General features: G+C 28.2%; 2 protein-coding genes across 2 annotated transcripts; both read right to left on the reverse strand.

Moving 5' to 3' along the window:
- Positions 1-2,110: 2,110 nt before the first annotated feature.
- LOC107461994 (transcription factor MYB102-like) lies at positions 2,111-3,326 on the reverse strand. Its single transcript, XM_016080546.3, has 3 exons — positions 3,148-3,326; positions 2,924-3,053; positions 2,111-2,848 (listed from the first exon to the last, which is right to left on the reverse strand). The coding sequence occupies exons 1-3, from the start codon at positions 3,281-3,283 to the stop codon at positions 2,170-2,172; spliced, it is 945 nt and encodes a 314-aa protein (XP_015936032.1). The 5' UTR covers positions 3,284-3,326; the 3' UTR covers positions 2,111-2,169.
- A 4,305-nt stretch (positions 3,327-7,631) lies between these two features.
- LOC107461989 (coumaroyl-CoA:anthocyanidin 3-O-glucoside-6''-O-coumaroyltransferase 2-like) lies at positions 7,632-9,514 on the reverse strand. The gene is made up of 2 exons (XM_016080540.3): positions 8,798-9,514; positions 7,632-8,666 (listed from the first exon to the last, which is right to left on the reverse strand). Exons 1-2 carry the CDS (start codon positions 9,490-9,492, stop codon positions 7,862-7,864), a joined length of 1,500 nt encoding a protein of 499 aa, XP_015936026.1. The 5' UTR covers positions 9,493-9,514; the 3' UTR covers positions 7,632-7,861.
- Between the last annotated feature and the right edge of the window lie 3,250 nt (positions 9,515-12,764).

A 12,764-nucleotide genomic window follows, 5' to 3' on the forward strand; every position in this document is an offset into this window, starting at 1 on the left:
ATTTAATCATATATTTTTTGAAAAAAATATTTTATTAATTTTAATATTTTTTGTACAGAAGTAACTTAATTATAAAATAAAAATTAGAACAAGAATCTAATTAAAAAAATATCAAAATCTAGTTGTAAATTTGATAAAATTAATAAAAACTAATGAAATAATTAAATCTATAAATAAAAAATTCAATATATGACAAATATTATAATACAATTCATAAAAATAAGAAAAAATAATAACATGTCCTGTTTGTGTATTATATTGACAAATTAATTACATCACATATAAACAGCGATGAATCATCACAGACCAAGGAGAGACAACTGCCCAAAAGAATTTGATGCCATTCATATGTATATAGATTGAATTTTTATAGTGGTCTCTTTGATTTATAACTTTTATTAATCTAATTCTCTATATTTTAGTTACATTATAGTAATTTTTTAGATTGAATTTTGGGTATTATAATCATTTTTAAATTTTTGTTGGCATTGACTTGATAAAGGTAGAAATATTCTGACACTTTTTTATCACATTAGATTAGTTAATTAGATAATCTCTAGAGCCTTAAATTATCCATGTGTTTGTTGAATTTATGATATTTGGAGTTCGATTTCACTTAATTCAAAAATTATTATAATGTAACTAGAACATAAAAAATTAAATTTAAAAAATAGTAAATCCAAGAGATCATTATGAAAATTTAAACACTTATCTATATTTTGTCTTTTCAATAATATATATTTGTTGCCTCCAAATTTTTTTTGTTATTTTCAATACTTTGGTTATACATTGGAAAAAGAAATATACACAGTGCATGTTCGGAGTTAATACATACATCTTGGTTTAAATTTCTTTCTTATGAAAATAGAAGTTGATAGCATGTAAAACGTCTATGTGCTTCGGCTTCTTCTAGAATTCATACAAACGGCAATATAAACTGAACCATACTACCATAGAAACCAACTTTATAAATTTCATCTTTATTTACACTGATAAAATAATACGAATTGGACTCTTATTTCTACCTCTATCATCCCAATATTTTGATAATTTGTTCCCCTAAAACACTCGCATTATCAATGCATGGTTGATTGATGATATTGCGAAGATATATTAGCTACTCATAAATGGATGAATCACACTAACGACATACGCGGATACGAGGATTCGGAGTTAAGAGCACAGTATAATTAGATATTCTTTAAATATTATTTTTTAATTAATTTTTTAAAAGAGAATGTTAAACGTGATAACTCGATCCGTTGATCCGTCAATTTATCATAAAGCAAAACGAGATAACATTTTAAATCCACTTTATTTGGTAGAGCAGACTAATCCATCTCATATTTAGTTAGATTTTCATAGAATAAAATAGAATAAAAAGAAAAAGAGGACTACTCACTTTATCACCTCTACATTTAAGTTACTTCTATTTTCTACGAGTATATGAAGTAATTATGAAAAGCTTCAAGAAATTTAAGTTGTAAATTGTCTGTTTGTTGTCTTTATATTGAAACAAAGTTTAATTTGGGGTTGAAATAATTATTCCTCCAACTAATGGTGGAGCAAGATTGTTGATAGTTTTCTTTGATAATAAATTGTATTATATAAATTTTTATCAAAAATATTATTTATATATTAAAATTAATCATTATATATTTGTGTATAAATAATTTTTTTAATTTATTTTTAATATATATTTTATATTATGATATGTATTTTATATTAATAGTTAATTTTAATATATACGTAGTATAGTTGATAATTTATAACATTCCCCTTATACAAGATTCCGTTACCATCTAATATACCTTTTTTCTCCTTTATTAGGTGAGAAAAGTTTAACTTAGAAATTGACTCATAAAAAGAAAGTGATTATTATGAAAATTGCAAAGATACAATAATAATAACTATTATTCTATTATATTATATACATAATTAGTAACTAGCTAGGGAAAATCTATGGGGAAAAAAAACTAGAGATTGTAAAAAAGAGAAGCTGTTTATAAAATAAAGACATTTGTTATCAACACAGGTATTGACAACTGGAAATTGAAGAAAACAAAGAAGTAAAATAAAAACCAAAGTACAAATTCTGTATGGTCCAAAATCAAATATTACAACAAAAGGAAAAAGAAAATTGCAAACTACTTTAAAGTAGATATATATTTACAAGAAGTCATTAATATCAAGACTCTCTGGAATCTCTAATTTGAAAACCTCACTGCAATAGGTGTCCCTCTCTTCCTGTTCTATGTTGCTGCTATTCACATAAGTTGATGATGAAGTCAAAGGCGTTGTTGTTGGGGTCGAAAGAGGCGTTGACATAACCGATTCATACCCCATGTTTTGATCACTACTACCATTGTTTATGTACTGTAACAATTCATTCTCTAACAAATCAACTTGGTTTTGCTGAGACACATTCAAATTCTCCCCAAGATATGAAGAAGGAGTAGTAGCAAATGAATTATTACTCACCAAGTCAATCACATTGGTGGTTTGATTTGGTATCTGAAACTGATGATTCAGTAGTTGTTGAGAATCGGAATTCGCCCCAGCATTGATCAGTTGTGGTAGATTCTGTGTCTGATGAGATAATAGGGATGCAGTGGCTACAAGCTTCAGCAATTCAGGGTTGACCAACAAGCCTTGCAGATTCAGAATTGATGAGGGGTTCCCTAAAGCTGATCTTAATACAGAGGACATGTCCAGTAGATCAAGTCGCGGCGCATGAGTAACCGGATCAATCCCCATTCTTAGCAGCCTTTTCCTTATGTGTGTGTTCCAGTAGTTCTTTATCTCATTGTCCGTTCTTCCTGGCAATCGCGCAGCTATAGCGGACCACCTAAACGCAGAAACATTATTACTGTCTGCTATATTTGACTAAACTGTTTAACATAATACGCGTTCTGAGGCTTACTTGTTCCCCATGAAGCTGTGAAGCTGAATGATGGTTTCTTCTTCTTCAAAGGAGAATCTTCCTCTCTTGATATCAGGTCTTAGGTAATTTGTCCATCTAAGGCGGCAACTCTTGCCACATCTTTGCAGACCTATGATTATGATTTTTTTTTAATCTACATGAATTAATAAATATATAGGAGAAAAGAAAGTGAGATAAAAGAATATTATAATAAATAAACTTACCGGCATTCTTGGGGAGGGATCTCCAGTTTCCAGGTCCATGTTTCTGGATGTAGTGGACAAGCTTGAGATCTTCCTCTGGTGTCCATGGACCTTTCTTGAGTCCATTATTCTTGTCACAACAAGGTACTCTTCCCATTGTGGTAGCTAACAAGCACAAGAATATTAATTTAGTATTTCAAAAGGGTATGTAGGGTGTGTGGAATAATGAAGATTCTACTGAAAAGGAAAACTTGGCTATGTGTTTTTATAGCACAAGAGGAAAAAGCAGGGGTTTCTTTTATGTTTGAAGTCAACATGATTTGGCGCCGCCCTACTGCCACGTACTCTCTAGTCTCTATACATTCATTTTGCATTTCTACGTATACGCTATATCCATACGTATATGCATATATTCAGTGGCTAACTAATTTTTCAAAGTCATTAATTTAACTCATCAAATACTCTACTAATGATGACAAAATATATGCACTGGCTAATTAATTCGATCTTATCTTGTAATTTTACCGTATTAATTAGTAACTGGTAAATATTTTTGTAACTGTTAAAAAGGGTAAAGACGTACATATACTAATACTTATAGAATAATTGAAATAAAATCTACCTAAAGTAGTTTGTTCATTATATTAGTAATTAGTTAATCAAGAATATTACACTTACACTAAAATAAGTCATTAGTATAAAATATATGTTAGAATATAAATGTACATTAAAAAATAAATTAAACTATACATATATTTATAGACAAATATATTAGTGTCTAATTTTAACAGCTAATTTTGATGTATAAATAATATTTTTGTTAATGAATAGTATATATATACGAATGTAAATTTGAACAATCAATATTGGTTGTATATAAAACAAGGAATGAAGACAAGGGATGGAGCTGACTCTTCTTGCATGGTGAGAAAGTTTTGAGTTTGACCTTGGTTTTAGTCTTTTAGATTCATCCTGTGCTGCAATGGACGGTAAGGTTGTTAAGTTCCCTTATCAACATTGGAGAAAATGTGTTTTTCTGTTACATAACTTACTACTTGGTTTTAGTAGGGTTTCATTTTTCACCCTTCTGAGCTTTCATTTTGAATTTCTCTACACGCTAATGTCACGACTTATAAGTTGTAAGGTTCTAACTTATCCTATACATTACCGTTACCTCTTCTTTGATTGCCAAGTTTTTACATTACACCAGTCGGTCACTCAAGATAGGAAACTTCTTAAATAGGTATCATATGTGCATTAAAGTATCAATTTCAATCATAATAGATAAATGTTTATATGATTTAAATCTATGCTATCAAATTATTTTATTAATTGCATAATAATATACCAAGTCTAATAGGTTGTATCATAGTATCATTCATTCTTGAATAGATTTGAAATTTTACCCTTTTCTTTTTTTTTTCATAGGCCAAATCATTGACATATAATCTATAAACATATGGTTTTGGATCCTAATGATATCCTGATCGCGATCGGAGCACATTAACTTATTTGGTGTTCAAATAAGAATTATATTTTTGTTCTGCGATTTATAAATTTATCATCTCATTTCGTTTTATGCATATTTTATAGCTTATGCGTGTTTCTGTTACTACATTAATAAAAATAACGATTATATATACACTAAAATTTAATATTAGAATTAATTATTAATATAAAATATATATTAAAATATAAAATATACATTAAAAATAAATTAAACAATACATATATTTATATACAAATACATATATAGTAACTAATTTTGATAGCTAAATTTAATATACGAATTTTATTTTTGTAAAAATAAATATTTTCTACCTCAATTATTTAAAAAGTTATTTAAATAATAAATTGTTAACTGATAGTGTAAAAGTGAGTCATATTAAATAGCGGACAGTTTTATAGGCAATTTAAAAAAAATAAAAATATTAACTAACTAAAAATATTTTATATTCCTTTTCTTGTCAAAAAAACAAGTACGAGTAAAAATATATTATTAACTACATATTAATAACTTAAAAAGCTTTTGATTACTCTAATTTTTTTAAAAAAACTTTTACATTATTAATATAATAAAATTAAATTCATAAAAAATATCATAATTATTATAGTTAATATTAAAAATATAAAAAGCCCGCGGTGTTTTAGAAATTATTAAAACTTCTTTTTTTTTTCAAACAAATCATTGGGTTGATAACTAAATGATGTGTCACTACTTATACAAATGTCGAGGAATGTGTGGCCAATATTTCTTGGAAGAGAGCTTGTTAGCGAGACAGGTGTCTTTCTGATTCCAAAGAGTGAAGTCAACGCTTCTATAAACTGTTGACATCTGTGTTGTGCGGTTTGCAACAAGCAAGGTGAAGATTATTGATCCATGATGAGTTTGTGCTTCGCGACCACACATTCAAAAGAGCCATTTGAAAATCAGGTGCAAAAATCCATCAACCTTTCATCTAACTTAATGTGGGATTTGCAAGTCAAATGCTATGTGTTAGTTTCATTATTTTCTTCTCACTTTTTTCTTTTTCTTTATTTTTCTTCCCAAAAAAGATAGACGAGATTATTATATTAACAGTCGGAGATCTCATACGATCTATTAATTGCTTGCTCATTGTGAAGTCCTTATGATGTGCTTCATTACTGGAGAAATGGTGGCTTCTTTTTGCCCTTGCTTGCACAGAATAATAATCTATATAGAACAGCCATTATTATTGATTATCTGTTCTCATGTTGAACAATGCATAATAGCGTCACGTATAAACGAAAAAAATATAAATTTTTTAATTTAATAAGATCGTCCATAAGTGATAATTATTGGTACTGTACATAATATCATATGCTCCGTTTAAGTAACTTGAAATTCTAAATGCAAATTTGTTTTAATAATGAGTCTTCTATTATTGCATTCCTTATACTATATTTTAAACAGAAAGAGCTCTTTTCCCCTTTAACTAATCACTTTTTCCTCCTTAAAAATAATCCTAAATTCAGGCTTTGCAAAGGCTTTAACTTGAGCCATACATATTATTATTAGTAGCAATTATTAGAGCAATAATTATTTATCACACAGAGTCTTTTGAGTTTGCATGAATTTTTATATAATTTTTTGTTTATGTTTTATGCTGAATTATTTTTAGGATTCAATAAAGATCAAATTTTAAATTTTTCGATTATAAAAACTGCACTTCTTCCGAAATTTAAAAGATATACATAAATAATTATATATTTATATATCTCTAACAGATTTTTTTATTAGTTTAAATTTTTTGGATTACGTAATTTTATAACATTGTAAGCTTCTATGATTTAATAAAATTCAATATTGATTTTCCAAAAAAATTTCAACATAATTACATGAAGCAAATTAGAAAAAAATATTTATGCACAAGATTTAAACCCAAAGAGGTTTTTATTAGGCGAGTTCATTTGTTTTTCTTGTTATAAACTTAATTACAGGATTAGTTTGAGAGATAATCTATCTGTGTCCCAAAAAGAGCTGAAATAACCACACATAGCTTATAAAATAGAGTAGTCATAATAACAAAGTGTTATAGCTCATAGACAGGGTATATAGTATATACTATATAGACCTCGCAACAATACGCCTTCGCTGGAGTTTGTAACTAACATATTACATTGAATTCTGTACACACAATACGCCACTGCTGAACTTAATTTATATTTGTATACATATTTAAAATAAATAAATAAATAAAATAATTATGTCCTTGTTGATGTAATAGAAAACGTAGCATATATATAGTTTACTCTATTTTACACTTAGTTGTATCATTTAGCAATCAGAAAGATTGATATCTTGCATTCTCTAAACATTATAATATATAATAAGCAAATTATTATATATGCATGTTTCCGATCCCTTTGTGTTTCCAACATGTGGTTATCAACCGTATCTATATCTATACCGAAGAATCCGAAATCTGAGTGAGCGTGTGTGGGCTAGAAAACAATCATGCGTCACCATTATACCTATATATATGTTTTAAATTTGTGCCCTTATAGTTGTTTTAATCACATATATATATGATCACGTAACACCTTGACATGTCATAAAATTAGATGTTTTTGGTGGCGAATGCATATGGTTTATGCCTTATACCTAAAATAGTAGTGTGATAATTCATTGAACAATAGGTGTGTTTATAATGTGAATGTTGTGTGATATATTCAAAACCCCAACAAACTTTGAATTTAATTTGGTTAATATATATTTTGGCGTTGTGTTGGTGGTGTTGGGTGGTGTATGTGGTGCATGGTAAAGGTACCACGTAGAGGAGGATCACGTTGCTCTCTAGAGGTTCACAACATTTTTTTAGTTACGGGTGGGAGCTTTAAAGATACGATGACGCACTTATTTTACTAATTGGGAATTATTCGGAACTTAATTAACAGAGATTATTGAAGCCTTGTTGCCACAACAACTGCACACGTGTTCTGTATTCTTTTTTCTTTTTTGGTAAAAAAATAGACCGAACCTGTTGCTCAAAATAACAGTTTTATTTGATCAATTGGGCTTTCAAGCAATGACCCAAAAAATAAAAGCTAGATATGTGCTGGCCCACTACAGCTTTCTTCATTTTATTATTCTTTTTTATATTGAATTATTTCAGTTAAATTTTTAATAGAGCAACTCTAAACCCTAAATCCTAAATCCTAAATCTCTAAACTTTTCCTTTTTAATAATCATCTTTAACTAATTAGCTTGTCTTTAAGCAAAGACTTGAAGTCCTTGTTGAAGCTTATGTTGAAAACACTGAAATTCAGCTTTTGTAAACACCATCCCAAACTCAATCCCTCCTTTTTCAGTGTCACCAGTGTCCGCAATTGACATAACTCTGAAGGAATGCAGCATTTCCACTTTAACAGGCCTTCCAAACCCAAAATCAGTGTCATACACACCGAACTTGTGGGACCCAGCCACAAGCAACCCACTATTCCCCAACACAAACAACTTGATAAACGTTGACTTCCAATTCTCCGCACCCCTAAACGGCTCCTCCTTCATGTCGTTTACAGCCTTGTCAATAACCCTTGCCGCATTCACAAACCCACCTTCCCCTTTCAGCTCCTTCCTCTTCAGCCTTGCATGGCATCTCGTTATGCAGTTTCCGAAGTAATTCTCCGCAATCGGATACTCTAGACGCTCTCTAACATCAGCTGCGAAACGAATACAATCCTCTTTCGCATCATTCTCTTCTTCTTCCTCTTCATCTCTGTGTTTTGTTTTAACCAGGGTACTCCATAAAAAAGCACATGTCACAACGAAAGATGATAAATATTGCGGCGCTTCGCTTCTATTGCTTTTCTTTAACTCATTCAGCGCAAACCTTTTCATTCCCTCCATCTCTTTTCTACCAAATACGATTGTCGCTTTAACGTACTCCTCTTCCTCTTCTGCTCGAAGACTTCCTGTTTGACTTTGACTAACAACTTTGTCCTTGAAACTTTGCCTCTCGCGGAAATAATCATTCAAGAAAATGGACTCCAGTCCCTTCGGATCCTTCAACACTCCCCTATCATCAATTATTCAAAAAAGATCATATAATGCTATATATGTATAATATTAAATTTGAAGTTAAACAATTTTATCCTAATGTAAAGTCGAATTAATATAACTAAAAGGACCTAAGTTTCCGATTGCTACCTATCGAAGCATGGCGGTGGTGGTAGGTACTTGTCTAGAAGCGTTGATTCAACTTCTTCACCGTTTCTTATTATTGTTCCACAAAGAGAAGACCAAGATTTCATGAATTGACCACAAGACCTATCGTCCATGACGTGACAATAATTTATGGCAATGCAAACGCCACGGTTTGCGAAAACCGTGGCTTTCAAGGCCAAAATTGGAAACACGAGTGTGTCATCGTCACCACTATCATGATCATGATGCATGGCTTTGCCTACCAGATTGGGAGCCAAGGTACGCAAATCATTGATGCTTTTCGGGTTGTTGCTTGCTAAAAGGTTGAAATCCAAGGAAGACTCGACGACGGTGAAGGCCACGGAGTCTTCATTTGTGCATTGAATGAAGGGCTTGTGTGGCGGTGGTGGACAAAGGAGGTTACCGGCAAGAGGGAAGAAACTTTGGAGGGTGAGTGAGAGAGAACGCTTGAGATATGGAAGGGTAGTTTGGTAAAAATGGTTGGTGGAAAAAGGGTATCTGTAGAAGAATAAGCGTTTGACATAGATTGGACCAGCTAAAGGTATGTCAAGGAATGTGAGGGGAAAAGACTTATTGTTGATTTTGGCATCATTTTCAATTGATGCGACTACACCAACTTGAAATTGATGCTCAACTAGCTTATTAATATTATCGCTAGAATTTTCCATTTGTGCCATTTTTAATTGGTTCAAATTTAAAGGTAAGCTATTGATATGATGCGAAGCAACGATGTTGAAGAGGGTATATATATATATACACACACATTTACTTATATACTGCACGGCAATATCTTGCTTGCTTTCGTGCTTGATCAATTCCAAGTTCAAAGCTGACGTTAGTTAGTGGAACGTAATGTTTCATTTTGCGGTGACGAATATGAACATGGAATACTTATTTAACTGTAAAATATTATTTTCCTTTATTTTATCAACCTATGCTATACGAAACCCAATTTATGATTCTTTTACACACTAGACAAGAAAGAGAAAAGAAACTCAGAAAAATGTGACATTGAGTAGTCTATAAGTGATGAGCGACTCTATTCTATTCTTCTCTATTATTTATTATATATTATTAAAACCAATTTTAATTTCTTCCATTAATAGTATAACTAACGTAATATATTTTTAAAAGATCTTTTATTTATTTTATTTAATTCATTTAAATATATTAATTAATTATTTAATTTTATTAAAATAAATATTAAATTATTCATATTTTGTTTGACCATATTAACTATAACTAATCAATTACATTAATGATTTGATTTAACTAGAATAAATTTTATACTAATGAAAATTATTGTACCTCTTTTTCTTCCTCCTTTTAACTTATCTCTCTTTTTATAGAAATCATGAGTAATTATTATATATAATGTTACTTATACATAAAGAATAAGTGTAAATTATATCCTATATTTTTTTAGTAAAATTTTTATTATCTATCTTAAAATAGAAAAAAAACATTATAAATTATCTTGAACTAACAAATCTGTTATCATTGTGAACAACTATAGAATTTTGAAAAAAAATTATAATTATTTAATGATTACTTCATTTAGTTTAACATATTAGTTCTTTTAGTCGAATATTACCTTAGATTTTTATTGGACTCAAATATTTCAATAAAAGACATCTAAAAGGGTGCAACTCTTCTTAATTAAAGAACGAATAAATTTATATGTTTATTACAATCTCTAACGCCTTAAACTAAGATAAAGAAATAGATTAAAAAATTAGATAAAAAAATAGCATTTTAAAAGAGTTTAAAAATGATATAGCTTGAATATTAGATAAATTTTTATATGTGTATATTTGGGGCCATTATTTTGTTAAAAAAAGATATTTTTCAATGAAAAATATTTTTTTTATTTTTTAACGTGTTTGGCAAATTTTTAGTAATAAAAATAAAAGCACTAGTAAAATAAAAAAGAGATCTTTTTTTGAGAAGCTGTAATTTACATCTTTTTTTTAAAAGATCTTTTTTCTTTTAAAAAAAATGTTTTCCATGTAATAAATAAATAAAAAAGTGCTTTTATATTGTTATACCCAAACATAATTGATAGATAAAAAGACCTTTTTACATGAGATATCCAAACATAAAATTACTTTTACTTCTTTATAAGATCTTTTAAAAAAAGATAACTCGAAAAAAGATCTTTTCTTAAAAGTTCACCCAAACAAACCTTATATTTGTTCTTATTATTTTATATTTTACTTTTTTGTTTGAAATTTTTTAATATTGTTCCTTTGTATTTTGGTATTTTAAAAAAAATAATTTAATATATTTATTTTTTGGTCTAATAGTTATTTTTTATAAAAAATATACTAAATTAAATATAAGTTAGTTCTAAATTAAAAAGTTATGCGGATTAGTATAAGTAATACGGTATTTAATTTAATATTATTTGTGCAATAATATAATTCATTGAAAATAAATGATAAATAAAATTAAAAAAATAATTAAAGAAATAGAATGTTTATAATTATTTTAAAATAGATAGTGAAGTAAGTTTTAGGGTATTATTTTATTTGAATTGTTAATAATTATAAGAATAGAAGATCAATAATTATATTAAAAATAGACCCTGAAATAAGTTTGATGATGCTAAATTTATTTGAATTGTTAATATAATCATAAATGGCAACTTTGCACTAGGATATTCTTTTTTTATTAGAGCTAAGACAAGAAAAAATTATGAAACCATTTTTACTTCAACTCAAAAATAAACAAAATATATTGATAACTTTTAATGGATAACAAACTTTGGTCATCGTATTGCTGTCAAGAATGAATATGATACTAAAATATAAAACACTTTTAGATAGATTTTAATAAATACATTTCTCCATATAATTGTTTTTTTTTTTGCTATGATAATAAAAAAAATAATTCAAGAATAGATTTTTTATTTAAATATATTTTAACATAAGAGTAAGAGAATTTAAAAATTTTACTCATAAATAATAAAAAATATCTACAAATTCAACTACTAATGTTATTAAAAAAAATCTTTAATATAGATATTTCAATTTAATTACAACTATATGTTATTACTATTAATGAATAATTATTAAATTTTAAAAATAAGTAAAATTATTACTCATAAATTTTATTATTTTTAATATTGAAAGAGCCACTCGTACATAAAAAAAGGCAGTGGCTCCCTAAATTTTAACTTTTTCTTTTATGTGTAAATTTTGATTTAGTCTCCAACCCTTAAAATTTTAATTTTAGTTTCTTTATATTAAAAAAGTTAAATTTTGGCCCTTCCCAAATTTTATCCTAGCTCCGCCATAATTATCCTAAAAAATCCATATTTACTAATACAGTAATTAAGAGTTGTTACATTTAAAAATTAGTATATTAATACTTATACATTTAAAATAATACATATGTAATAAATAATGAATTTCTTAATATGTTCAACTTCTATAAAATATTATGTTGACTCCTATCTTATAAAATTGAGTATACTAAACGTTTTCCTATCTAACATAATTGTAGAAAGAGTCTTCTCTTTACAATACTTCCATGGAAATTTTTAAGCCCGTTGTATACTGCATTTTCAAGGAAAAGAAAGTTAGCTTTTACTTGGCATTTTCCCTTGCATTATTATTTCCAAGTATGTCACTACACAGCATCTGATCTGTCATGCATATGTGACCAATTTAAACGTACATTGGAATTTCCGAGTAGGATCTAAATTTCTACAAATTACGACAAGAAACAATAAATGAAAGATCGACGGAACGTTTACTTGATCTCTTGTAATGTTCTGCGAAAGGGATAGGAGGAAACTACGAAATTTCTAGCTAGCGTGGTAGAGAGAAAGAGACACATTAATATATTATTTTCTTTAAAAAAAAAAAACCAACAATTGAGCTAAAAAAATGGGAAGGAATTACACTAATTTTTCTTCAAACGAGTAATTATTTTTTGACGAGTA

This window comes from Arachis duranensis, chromosome 8 (assembly GCF_000817695.3).
Source record: "Arachis duranensis cultivar V14167 chromosome 8, aradu.V14167.gnm2.J7QH, whole genome shotgun sequence".
Lineage (NCBI taxonomy): Eukaryota > Viridiplantae > Streptophyta > Magnoliopsida > Fabales > Fabaceae > Arachis > Arachis duranensis.